Source organism: Furipterus horrens, unplaced genomic scaffold, assembly GCF_987537825.1.
Source record: "Furipterus horrens unplaced genomic scaffold, mFurHor1.1.pri manual_scaffold_13, whole genome shotgun sequence".
Classification (NCBI taxonomy): Eukaryota; Metazoa; Chordata; class Mammalia; order Chiroptera; family Furipteridae; genus Furipterus; species Furipterus horrens.
The window spans coordinates 51,957,050-51,969,585 of NW_028327183.1; the positions used below are offsets into that span (position 1 = coordinate 51,957,050).

General features: G+C 51.0%; 1 protein-coding gene across 1 annotated transcript; it reads right to left on the reverse strand.

Annotated features, from left to right (window-relative positions):
* Nucleotides 1-3,511: 3,511 nt before the first annotated feature.
* HAS1 (hyaluronan synthase 1) lies at nt 3,512-11,890 on the reverse strand. The gene is made up of 5 exons (XM_090260270.1): nt 11,842-11,890; nt 8,471-9,175; nt 7,126-7,351; nt 6,387-6,519; nt 3,512-4,501 (listed from the first exon to the last, which is right to left on the reverse strand). The coding sequence occupies exons 1-5, from the start codon at nt 11,848-11,850 to the stop codon at nt 3,826-3,828; spliced, it is 1,749 nt and encodes a 582-aa protein (XP_090116396.1). The 5' UTR covers nt 11,851-11,890; the 3' UTR covers nt 3,512-3,825.
* Between the last annotated feature and the right edge of the window lie 646 nt (nt 11,891-12,536).

The following is a 12,536-nucleotide window of genomic DNA, read 5'->3' on the forward strand; positions in this document are numbered from 1 at the left end:
TGTTTTCATCCTTGAAGGTGGTTACTTACAATGTTGGTAGGGGGAGGAGCAGCACACCCCAGACATGCCCAGGGTCTGTGTCTCCATAATAACAGTAATATTGTAGCTGTCACGGCGCAGGCCCTGTGTTGAGGGATTGAGGTGCAAGCCCAGACCCCTCCCCAGGTTTCTGGCAGCTTCCTTGACATTTCCAGCTGCAAAAAACACCCTCATCATGATTTTTCTCACCCTTTCCAGGGTGAGAAAACCTGGGTACAGCTGTTCCCTGCCTAAAATAATGTTTCCACCCCCTTTTTTTTGTCCAGTTAACTCAGTTATGATTTCCCCCAAACAGCCTTTACATGTAATAACTCATTCCTATTGACAACTCTGTGCAGCCAGCACTGAATTTATTGGCCTGACCCCACCTCCCCCTTGTCCTCCTCTTTGTATGTACTTATAATGACTCTATCTCCTGCACAGGGTCCCCTCATCCCCGTCTTAGCCCCCGCATAGCACTCACTCGGACTTCGTGTGACCTTATTTTTTAATTTAGTCTTGTGTCTTCCCCACCTAAAAGATGCACTCCCTCTGGGCATATATTCATTCTCATTCACTGTCTTCATTCACTCAGTGAACATTAATGAGTGCTTACTGTGTGCCAGGCATGTTCATGGTACTGTCGAGATAGCAATGAAGGAATCAGAACATGAAAATCTGCACCCTCGTGGAGTTCAGATGCCAGTGGACAGTCAAGACTATAAACAGGAAAATAAAGCAAGATAACATAGGCATTAAGTCAAATAATAGTATGTGTGATGGAGAAAACAAAGGGAAACTGAGGTAGGAAAGGTTGGGGGGATGGAGGGAGCAAAAGGAGCTTTGAAGAAGGCCTCACATTTAAATAAAGAAGGGGCTGAGCCCTGGCCAGGTGGCTCAGTCAATTGGAGCGTCTTCCCATACACCAAAAGGTTGTGGGTTCGATCCCCGGTCAGAGCACATAGCTAGGTTGTGGGTTCAATCTCCAGTTGGGGCACATGCGAGTGGCAACCAATAGATGTTTCTCTCTCACATCAATGTTTTGTTTTCTCTCAAATCAATAAACTTCCCAGTGTGAGGATGTTTAAAATAATGAAAAATTTTTAAGCGGTGGGATGAGATGTGAGCCATGTGGGTACTTGGGGTGCTTTTTTAAAACATTTTTATCGATTTGAGAGAAAGAGAGAAACATTGATCTGTTGTTCCACTTACTTATGCATTCATGGTTGATTCTTGTATTTGTACTGACCAGGAAACGAACCTTCAACCTTGGCATATCTGGACAACGCTCTAGACAAGTGAACTACCCAGCCAGGGCTAAGACACAGCTGTTTTTTTTTCCTATTACAATTTATCTCTCCATACCCCCTTCCACCTCCACCCATGCCCCTCCCCCTTCACGTGGGTATGCATTTGTGTTAAGAGTGTTCCAGGATGAGAAACAGCTGAAGCAAAAGCCCTAAGTCAGGAGTGTGCCTGGTTGGGTGTGAGGGGAGGGAGGGGAGGAATAGCAGTGCAGCTGGAGCAGGGCTTCAGGGAATGAATATGTGGTGAGGTCATGGAGAGCACAGAGCACCAGGTCATGCAGGACCTTGGCCACCGTAAGGTCTGGCTTTTCCTCTGTTTGAGCTCATGGGTGGTTTGTAAGACAAAGGTCATGACTTGATTTGATGTACACTGTATGGATGGCAGAATCCAGGGGCAAGAGGAGAGACAGTGATCCAGGCATAAAATAGCAGCTTTTTTTTTTTTTTTTTTTTTTTTGGTAAGATTTTATTTATTTTTAGAAAGGGGGAAGGGAGGAAGAAAGGTAGGAAGAGAAACATCAATGTGTGGTTGCCTCTCGCGCACCAGCCCCCAAATGGGGACCTGGCCTGCAACCCAGGCATGTGCCCTGACTGGAAATTGAACCGGCGACCCTTTGGTTCACAGACCAACACTCAGTCCACTGAGCCACACCAGCCAGAGCAAAATAGCACCTTTGATCCAGGAAAGAGATGCAGCTTGGGGACAAAATGGTGACAGTGAAGGTAAGGCACAGTGGTTCCAAGACCTGTCCTAAAGAGAGAACCAGTAGGAATTGCTGTTGAATCAGAATGTTGAGTATGAGAGAAAGGAGAGAAGTGTCAAGGACCAATGGTCAGGACAAGAGCGACGTCCAGTACAACCCTCTGCTAGGGAAATGTTCTAGATCTGTCATGTCCAGTACGGCAGCCTCCAGCGCACACAGCCATGAAGCGTGTGGCATGTGGCCAGCGCCGCTGAGGAACCGAATGTATAATCTTTTATATAGCTTTAATAACGTATCTAAATCATCCCTCTGTACAATAAATCTTAAAAGCACACACTCTTTGTTTCCTTAAGAGCTCCTGGAAGGCAGATGCTAGCCCTTTGCAAAACTGGCCAAGTCTGTGGAAATCAGCAGATGCTTGGTAAATGTTTTTTTGTGACTGAATCAAAAAATGGATGAATGGGAAGAAATTGAATAGTCTCATGTAGTAGCGACTACTGTTGTAGACAGTGCAGCTCTAGCATATTTGGCCTGAGCGGCTGAAAGGACAGAGTTCTGTTGACCAAGATGCAGAGATTTGCAGGAGCAGGTTTCATGGGGACGAAAGAGAAGCATGGGGAGCACAAATCAGGAGTTGGGTCAGGTCATTCAGTAACCGAGTGGAAATGTCCTGGAGGCAATCGGGTACACAAGTCTGGAATTCAGGCACGTGGTCTGATCCAAAGCCAAAAAATTCAGCGTCCCTGCTCCAGGCACGGAGCATGAATGGGGCATTCAGTGCCATAATACTGGACGCACAGAGGAAATGAGGGCAGGTGGAGAAGACGACCATGTGGTTCCCTCCTGTTAAGCAGTAGGCAACATTAAGAGGACCCCAGAAGGAAAATGGGAAGCAAGGCACCTGGCATTCTGAAAGCCAAGTGAGGAAGGCATGTCAAGTGGGAGGGCTGGCGCTGAGCTCAGGCAGGTCACCTTCAGTGAGGAGGGAAGGTGGCCTGTGTAGGCACAGACACAGAGGAGTGAGGGTCGTGGCAGTGGGGACTTGGGAGGTTTTCTTCTTGCCGCTTCTGTTTTCCCAGTGAGATAAGGTGAGGCTGGGGGAGGAGGTGCTGGGGCTTTGGGGAGAGGAGGTATGAGTTACCCTTCTTCTGAGTGGACCAGGGAAACACGATCCACATGCCTAACAGTGTCTGCATGTAGTGGGTGCTCTGTAAGTATCTGTGAATGAGGAGTTGAGAAATCCCACCCTCACAGTGACCCTGACCCTTAGGATTAATATTCCCATTTTCTTTTGAGGGCTCTGAGCCGCCAAGGAAGGAGGTTATCCTGTCTAGGTTCAAACAGCTGGAACCCAAGACTGAGTCAGGAGTCCCCAATTCTCAACCCTGAAGCCCCCGCCATTTTCAAAAAAAGAAAAGAAAAATAACGTGGTGGGAGAGGCTTGGAAGAAAATAAATAAAAATTCTTTATTATATCCTAATCCACAGTACAAATGGAGATTAAATAAGAGCAAGGAGAAAGTGGGGACCCCAGAACAATATGTGGAGACCCATTCCCCCACCCCCTCCCCTAAAAAATCCACACCCTGATCAATAAATACCCCTCCCCAGACACCCAGAAGTCCGAGCCCCAAAACAGTCCAGGCTGAAGAATCTTAGGTGGACACCCCCTCACTTCATAGAGGAGGGAAAACTTGAGGCCCGGAGAATTCACCCAGTAAGTTCGTGGTTCCTGGAGTCGGACAGGTCTCTTGCCTCCTCTGAAGACCCCCTGGGTCGGCACCCGCGCACCCGAATTCACACCTGGACGTGGTAGCCCCCGGCCCGCCGCCGGCAGAGCCTCTTCACGCCCACCCAGTAGAACGTGAGCATGAGCACCCAGTACCCCACATAGGCGCCGGCCCCGGCCGCCAGGTGATAGACCTCGGCAGTCCTGGAGGGGCCGCTCCAGTCGGCTCTGGCCTCGAGCACCACGCTGCGCACCAGGCCGCCGAGCAGCAGCAAAGCCCAGAGGGCCAGCGGCAGCACAGGGACGTAGTTGGCGGCCAGCTTCCTCCGGCCTGACGTGCCCCAGCCGCTCTGGTTCATGGTGGCCAGCGCCAGGAACTTGGCGGGCAGGAGGCCCCCCATGTAGAGGGGCGCGTAGAGCGAGAGCAGCAGCATACGCGCGCAGCCCCGCAGCCAGGCCGCGAAGGCCGCCTTGGCCAGCGCCACGCCCTGCACGCACAGCAGCACCCACAGCAGCGCCCACGGGCGGCCGGCGTAGAAAAGCCGCAGCACCGTGGCCGCCACGAAGAAGGGGAAGAGTCCCGAGACCACCGCCTCGTAGGTCATCCACGCGTGGTGCCGATGCCACCACAGCGCGTTATACAGCCACTCGCGGAAGTACGACTTGGACCAGCGCGTCTGCTGGCTCAGCCAGCGCAGAAAGGACGCGGGAGTCTCCGAGTAGCAGCGGGACCTGGAGGTGTACCTGGGCAGGTGACAGAGAAGCAGGCATCAGCACGGCTCTCCTCGCGGGTAGGAATCCGGAGCCAGAAGTGGCCACTCCTCGTGGCCCCTGGGCAAGTTTTCTCAGCCTCTCTGAGCCTCGGTGTTACCATATTTAAAATGCTGTCAATAATGGTTCCTACTTAATTGTGAGGATTCATTGCCAAGGGCTCAGGACCAGTACTTGCTCAGTAACTGTCAGTTACTATGTACTACTGTTTAATCCATGACTAATAGTACTATCGCCATTACTAACAACATTACGGTTACTGACGCTATTACTAATACTGTCACTAAACTATTACGAATACTCTTGCGCTTACTGTTATTGGCAGGCCCCACGGTGAGGAATAAGCCAGGCGTGGCTCCCACCCAGAAGAGCGCATGTGTTGGAGCTTCTCAAGGGAAACATAAACCTCCCTTCCTGTGATCGCTAATCAATCCCTACCGGGTTTCCAGCCACAAGCACACAAGGCTAGGATCCCCTTTATGTAATGTCACCAGATGGCCACCAGCAGTCAATTTGTTAGGAGGGGTCAAACTATGCTGTCCCCACAGGCATTACTCAACAGTGTCCAATCTCCTTCCCCTGTGTCACTTGGCATATCCTCAATGGTCTCCCTGCTAACCCTCTTCCCCTCCTGCAGTCTGTACTCAAAACAGCTGCTAAAGGGGTCATGTTGCAACAACATGTCTGCCCTCTGCCGAAAACCTTCCCTCATCTTAGGTCAAAGTTCTTACCTGGCCCACAAGCCTTTCAAGAGCTGACTCCCCTGTTCACTGTCCTCCTTTCCTGACACTCCTTCCCTTGCTACTGCTCCAGGGGCACCATTTTCAGCCTCCGTCCCTGTCTTTCCTCTGGCAGCCTATTTAGGATTTCATTCCCTACCTTTAAACTTCCTATCCCCCTTCCTGGCTTTATTTATCCACAGCACGTATCTTTGTCTAGCATATTATATGTTCTACACTTTTCTTATTGTCTGTCTCCCCAATCAACATAAGCCTGAATTTGTGTCTCTTTTGTTAACTGCTGCATCCCCAGAGCCTAAAACATTGTAGGCACTTGCCCTGGCCAGCTAGCTTGCTTGGTTAGAGCATCATCCCAATATGCCAAGGTTGTGGGTTCTATCCCCAGTCAGGGCACATACAAAAAACAACCAATGAATCCATAAATAAGTGGAACAACAAAGCAATCTCTCCCTATCCCCTCCTCAAATCAATAAATAAAAAAATTAAACATTATAGGTACTTAATATCTGTTGAGTGAGTGAATGCATGAGTTTGGTTTACCCCAAGTTCTTTCTGGCCCTTCCACTGGGTCTAACGTTGTAGAAATCACTTTCCCCTGCTCCAGCCCTTACTTCCCTGAGTCTCGTGGAATTACGTCTCTTCCTGAAGCGCCTACTAGTTTAGGCACTCTCCTCCTCCGCCATTTACTTCTTGCTTACTCTCTCACTGGTTAGAGCCTACTCTATCTATTTATCTCTTTCTCTTCCACCCTCACTTAAGAGTAATTGTGCTGCCACTGTAGTCTCTGCTCTCCGTGACAGAGCTGGTTCCCCCATCTCATGCTGTATCTTCTAGGGGGGATTCCCCCCCCCCTTGCCTCCCGTGGTAGAGTCTATTGAGTCACACGGTTCAGTGCAAATGCTGCCTCTGCCCGTTATGGTCTCTTCCCCCTCCCAAGCCCCCCCACACCACCCAGTGACTGACTTTTAAGAGCCCGCTGTCCTGCAAGTTACTGCGGGTTTGGAGAATTCCTAACACGTGCGCGCGTGCGCGTGCACACACACACACACACACACACACACACACACACACATTTGTTGAGATACTGTGGTCTCCACTACCTGGCCCCCTCAACTTACTTGGTGGCGTAGCCCATGCTGAGCATGCGGTTGGTGAGGTGCCGGTCATCCCCAAAAGTGCAGTGGGTGCCCAGGAACTTCTGGTTGTACCAGGCCTCAAGAAACTGCTGCAGGAGGTTGTTCCTATATAGGCCTAGGTGTGTGTGGGGGGGGGGTGGGTGGGTACAGGAATGTCAGTCTGTGCTGTCGCCAACATCATCCCCACTTCTACCTCAAACTCAAACTCCTCTCCATTCCAACCTCATCCTTAACCACCTCAATCCCATTCTCAGCCCTATTGCAACCACAGCGCCAAGCCCCTATCCTGTTCTCAACTCAAAATCCTTCCTCAACCCCACCCCATCCCAAACTTGCTGCAATCTTGACCTTGACCCATATCTACTTTGACAGCAAATTCACTCCAGCCCCTTTCCCAATTCCACATCTGTCCTCTGCCCCAACCCCTACTCATCCATATACAAAACCTGTCTCCAACCCCAAACCTGGCCCGCCAACCCTGACCTTGACTCCAAACTCATTTCATCCCCTTCCCCAGGCTCTCCCCTCCAGCTCAACCCTCATCAACCATTCCTGACACCAAACACCATCCCCACTTCCAACTTCCTCCCTTATCCCTGTCCCCAGTTTCTGTCCAAGCCCCATCATTGTTCACAACCTCAGTCACATCCTCAACCCATTCTGGCGCCCCTTCTCCCTCTCCACCCCATCCACAGCCCTCCCAAGCTTTATCCCTGCTCACCTAGGGGACCACTGATGCAGGACACACAGTGGAAGTAGCTCTGACAAGCCCGCTCCACATTGAAGGCCACCCAGTACCGCAGGCTACTTAAGAAGCTGACCCAGGAGTCCAGAGGGTTGAGGATTCGTACATCTCCCCCAACAGCCCCTACCCGGGGATCCTCATCCAGCACCCGCACCAACTCCAGCAGTGCCATTGGGTCCAGCCTGGTGTCTGAGTCACAGACCTGTGGGGTAGAAGGGGTCAGGATCAGGCTAGATCCCTGAATGCAGCTGGTGCTTGAGGGGAGGGCACCAAGGGGTGGAGAGCAGTTGGAACACAATGCAGCCAATTTGAATGTAACCTTGAATTTTTAGTAATCTTCAATGTCTAAAATCACATCTTAAGGTGATCCTAACCCTCCCAAGACCCATGCTGTTGTATAATACCCTCCTCTGGTGTTTGGGCAAGACCTGTAACTTTCTTCTAACCAACAGAATATGTCAAAGTGATGGGATATAACTCCCACGATTATATGACCTTATATGGAAATGGTGAAGGGGTTTTGCAATGTAATTAAGGTCCCTAATCTTTTGACTGTTAATTAATCAAAGAGGGGTTATACTCAGTGGGCTGACCTAGTCAAGTAAGCCCCATAAAAGAGGGTCTAGAAGTCTGAGACTTTCTGTCACTAGTCTGGAAGAGGCAAGCTACCAAGAGTTTAATGACTGCAGGAAAAAAAAAAAATTCTATCAACAAACACGTGAGCTTGGAAGAGGCCCTTGAGCCATAGATAAGACCCATAATTGCAGCCCAATGATACCCTGAACAGAGGATCCAGGTAAGCTTTGCCCAGACTCGTGACCATGGAAACTACGAGATAATAAATGTGTATTTTTTCAAGTTGCAAAATGTATGGTCATTTGTTATGCAGCCGTAGAAAACTAATGCAGTGCACTCACGAATGAATCGCTACACTAATGAATGAGTGAATGCCTACGTGAAGAAATGAACCTGTATTGAACAGATAGGAAAGAGGATGAAAAAATAAACAAGAGAACCTCAACACTGAAGGAAGAGAAAGGAATCTCTAAATTTAATGAATAATAAATGAATGAATGATCTCCATATTAGATGGAGAGGGATTTATGAATGAATGTGTTAAGAAGAGAGTTCCTAGATCACAGGAAGAAAGGGAGGAATCTACATTGGGTGGATGAATAAGTAAAGGAAAGAACTTCTACAGTGAATGGTTGAATGAATAAAGAAAGGAAGAGGTTCGCTGCCATCTGCGTTGAACAAAGGCCTTGGGGAAGTGGGATTGGACTGTTGGGGTCACGGTGGGGTGGGGGCGCCTTCCACTCACCTGCACGTAGTCCACCGAGTCTCCGAGCGCCTTGAAGGCGGTGTACATGACCTCGCGCTTGCCGCCCCAGCGCTGCGCCACGCACACGCACCTGCGCGTCCTCACCAGCGCCTCCACCGCCAGCCGCCCGGGGTCCTCGGCCTCCACCTCCCGGTAGGCGCCCTCGCCCACCGCGCCCGCCGCCGCAGGTTCCCAAGGCTGGTGGTAGTTGCCGTCCCACACGTAGGTGGCGGGGTCCTCGTCGGCGAAGATCTCGCGGAACATGTCCACCATGTAGAGGTCCTCGGCGCGGTTGCCGTCCACCACCATGACGACGCGCAGCCGCGCGCGCGGGTACAGCAGGGCGCGGGCGGACACCAGGCACTGGCGCAGGTACGCGGGGTCCTCCTGGTACGCCGAGATGGTCAGCGCCACACTGCGCGCGGTGGCCGCGTCCGGGGGCCCCCGCCGCGCCGCCCGCCGCGCGGCCGCCGCCACCCGCCGGTGCTCCAGGTACGCGAACAGGCTCTGCGCCACCAAGTGCGTGGAGAGGAAGGCCCCGTAGAGGCCGAAGGCCAGGAGGCCGTAGCGATCGGAGGCCAGCGGCACGCCGGCGGCGTAGGCCCAGGTGATGAGGCCCAGGATGAGCAGAGCGAAGACGATGGTCAGCACCCGCCTGGCCAGGCCGGAGCACTGACGGGCCGCCCGGCTGGGCTTGGTCAAGTCCTGTTGGAAACGGAGAGAGAGGAGAGTAAGGGGAAAGGGCCCTTTCCGGAAGGGAAGATCTGGATTTGTTCCCAAGTTAGTGATAACATCCCCGTTTTGTAAACAAAATCTCCTGGGTACTGCCAAGTTATTTTCATTAGTTAAAATAATTGAGGCAAACAGTTATCAAAGCCGAAAGCCCAATTATATTCATTCTAATGCGTCTTTTCACATGTTAACAGCTCTTAAATCCATGAGGGTTCCCCGCAGTGGAGTGTCACAGTTTAATTAACAGCCCCCCCCCTTTCTTGGTGGCACATAAAATAATGATTCATCTCACAATCAAAGGTTCCTCAGGGTTGAAACTATAATAGTAATGATAATATACTGTACATGTAAAAGAACAATACTATATAGTATGTACCAGGGGCTGCTCTAAGCCTTCTAAGGCGCTAATTTAGTTTAATCCTTAGCACAGGTGCAATTACTATCCCCATTTTACAGATGAATCACACAGGTGCAGCAACCTGGCCACAGTCACACCTGGAAAAAGGAGGAGGCAGGATTTGAACCCTAACAATCCAATCACTAAACCACAACCTACTATACTGGGTTTACTCACTCCCCTGAAGAGCCCTGCAGGACCGGATAATGTTTACTGCCACCATGTAGGTGGCAAAACTGAGGACGGGTGAGCCGGGAGGAGTGGGTTGCTCAAGGTCACGAAGCTCACAGGGGGGAGGAGGTTTCTCTGACTTCCCACAGGCACGGACTAGTTCTCCTCCACTCCCCCACTCCTTGACAGGGCCAGGTGCCTAGTTTGCGAGGCTGGAAAAGCCCAGAATAAGAGGGGAGGGGTGCCTCTGTTTTATTGGCTGTTAAGTATGGACTTAGCCTGTTCCACGTGCCAGGCACCGCTCTAGGGAGGTAGGTACCGTTACTCTCTCCTGTTACAGATAAGGAAACTGAGGCACAGAGAGGCGTATGCTCTTGCCAAGGGCCCTCGGCAGCCCGGCTCTGTTGTCCTCTATGCTAAACTGCCTCCTCTGCCACCAGTGCCCACCCCATGGGTTTATTATGAGATAGATGAATCATTACTATATAGAGCTGTGTTGTCCAGTACAGGGGTCGCCGGCCCCATGTGGCTCCTGAGCCCTTGAAATGCAGCCAGTATGACTGAAGAACCGAACTGTTCATTTTATTTAATTTAAACTAATTGAAATGTAACAGTGATCCTTGGTTCAGTTATTGGAAAGCTCTCAAGCATGCGTGAAACAAGTAGGATCTGTGTTCTTTTTCAACTGTAACTTTTACAAAAATCTAAGTGTTTCTATTGAAAATACAGAGTATGAGAAAAAGAAAGTAAAATGTCTCACTAAGATGATACTATTTTGATATAGGCACACTACATATCTGTGGCCCAATACCTGCCGTCTTTCTCACTATGGGCCGTAAGCTAACATTGGTGTTTACATTTTTAAATGGTTGGAAAAAGTGAAAAGGGGAACCCTACTTTGTGGCACATGAAAATTACATGAAGTTCAGATTTCAGGATCTTTAAATCAAGTGCTGTCGGCATACCACCAAACACATCTGTATATGTCGTCTGTGGCTGGTTTCACACTAGGCCAAAGTTTAGTTGCAAAGGAGACCGTGCAGCTGGCAAAGCCTCAAGCATGGACTACCTGGCCTTGTACAGGAAAAGTCTGCCAACCCCTGATACATTGGGTGAAATAAAATATATTATTAAAATTAATTTCACCTGTTTCTTTTTACCTGTTTTAGTGTAGTGACTATAAAATTTTAAATCATGTACGTAGCTCACGTTCTGTTTTTATAGGACAGGGTTAACGTGGAGCTTTAGGCCTGGTGCAAGCAATCGCTCGATATTAACAATTATCATTACTTCTCCTGGAGTCCTTCTGCTCTGTTTGCCTCAAACCGAGCCCTGCCTGAGTTTCTGGGGGTGGCCTGATTTATGCTGGAAATCACCAAGATGGGTGGGCATCCGCAGAGTTTTAACTGCAACCACATGCAAGAACACACACCTATTGGCCATGGACACACACACACATCCATGTGTGCCACATGACAAGTGGCACACAGTGTGCCCACATAGGAAAACATGCCCTAGAAAATGACCCAGACACCTGTTCTAAGGCAGAACTTAGTGATCCTGAGACCCCCACTAACAGCCACACAGATGAACTTGGGGACATACGCCTCTCAGCAGAAAGGAGCAATACCGGGAGGAGATGCCCACCCCTGGGTCTGGAATAGCAGGACAGAAATCGTAACTGAAGTTCGAACCATATGAAATTGCCATTTTTACAAATTAAGAGTGATCTAATACCAGAGATTTCATTTGGTTCAACTGGAACACTTAAGAAGAAATTCAGGCCCCCATGTCAAGTAAATACGTCTCTCTCTCTCACACTCTCTCATTTAACAGGAACATGGCTATGTCACATGTCACATACGCATAGGCAGAATGGCCACGCACACACAGATGGGACCTGCACCCTCAGCCTCACGTGGTCACTGCCCCACAGGTGGTCGCTGTCACACACCTGAGCCCATACATAGCTCTCAAGCACACGTGGTTCCCCTGCGGGCGCCCGTGGTCACACACCTGGTAGTGCCCTCACGGCCCCGTGGCCGCGTCCCACACACCCTCATGCACACACCTGTCTCATCGCTGCGGGTCCGGCTGCGCTCTCCGCTCTCCTGCCGCTCTCTGAGTTTCTCCGTGGCCCTGAGCTGGGGGGGGGGGCATTTGAAGACCAGCGCTGGCGGGGGCGGGAGGCGGGGCTGACGTCAGGGCTGAGCTGGGCCAGGGGCTCTGAGGTCACGGCCGCCGGGCAGCTCCACCCGCTTCCCGCCAGCCCCCCGCCCCCTACCCCCCGCGCCCAGACGGGCTTCCCTTCCCAGTCCCCCATCATCACACCCTCCCCTCTCCTCCTTGGTCTCCCCATTACTCTCCATTTTTCTCACTTCTCTCTCCCCTCTCCCTGTCTGTTTTTCCCCGGTCTGCCTGTCTGTGTGTCTGTCTCTCCTCTCTCTCTCCCCTTTGCGTATTTCTCCCCGCCCCCTACCTCTTTCCTCATCCCCGATTTCTCTCTCCTCCCGCATCCGCAGCTCTCCTCGCCTCCCCCTTCTCACCCACCACAGCACCCCGGCCACATCGCCTCCCCTCCTAGCCCCAGAATCCGGTCTGAGTTGGGTCCCCTGGGGACTTGTCTGGAAACTGGCAGATGGAATAAAACGAATACACGTGCGTGACTGGGTGTGACTGTGTGCGCTCGCTTGTGAGGCACGGCTGTCTGGAGTCGGAGCTGTGAGTGAACGTCTGTCTGTCCGGTCAGCACCTAATTGACAGGTC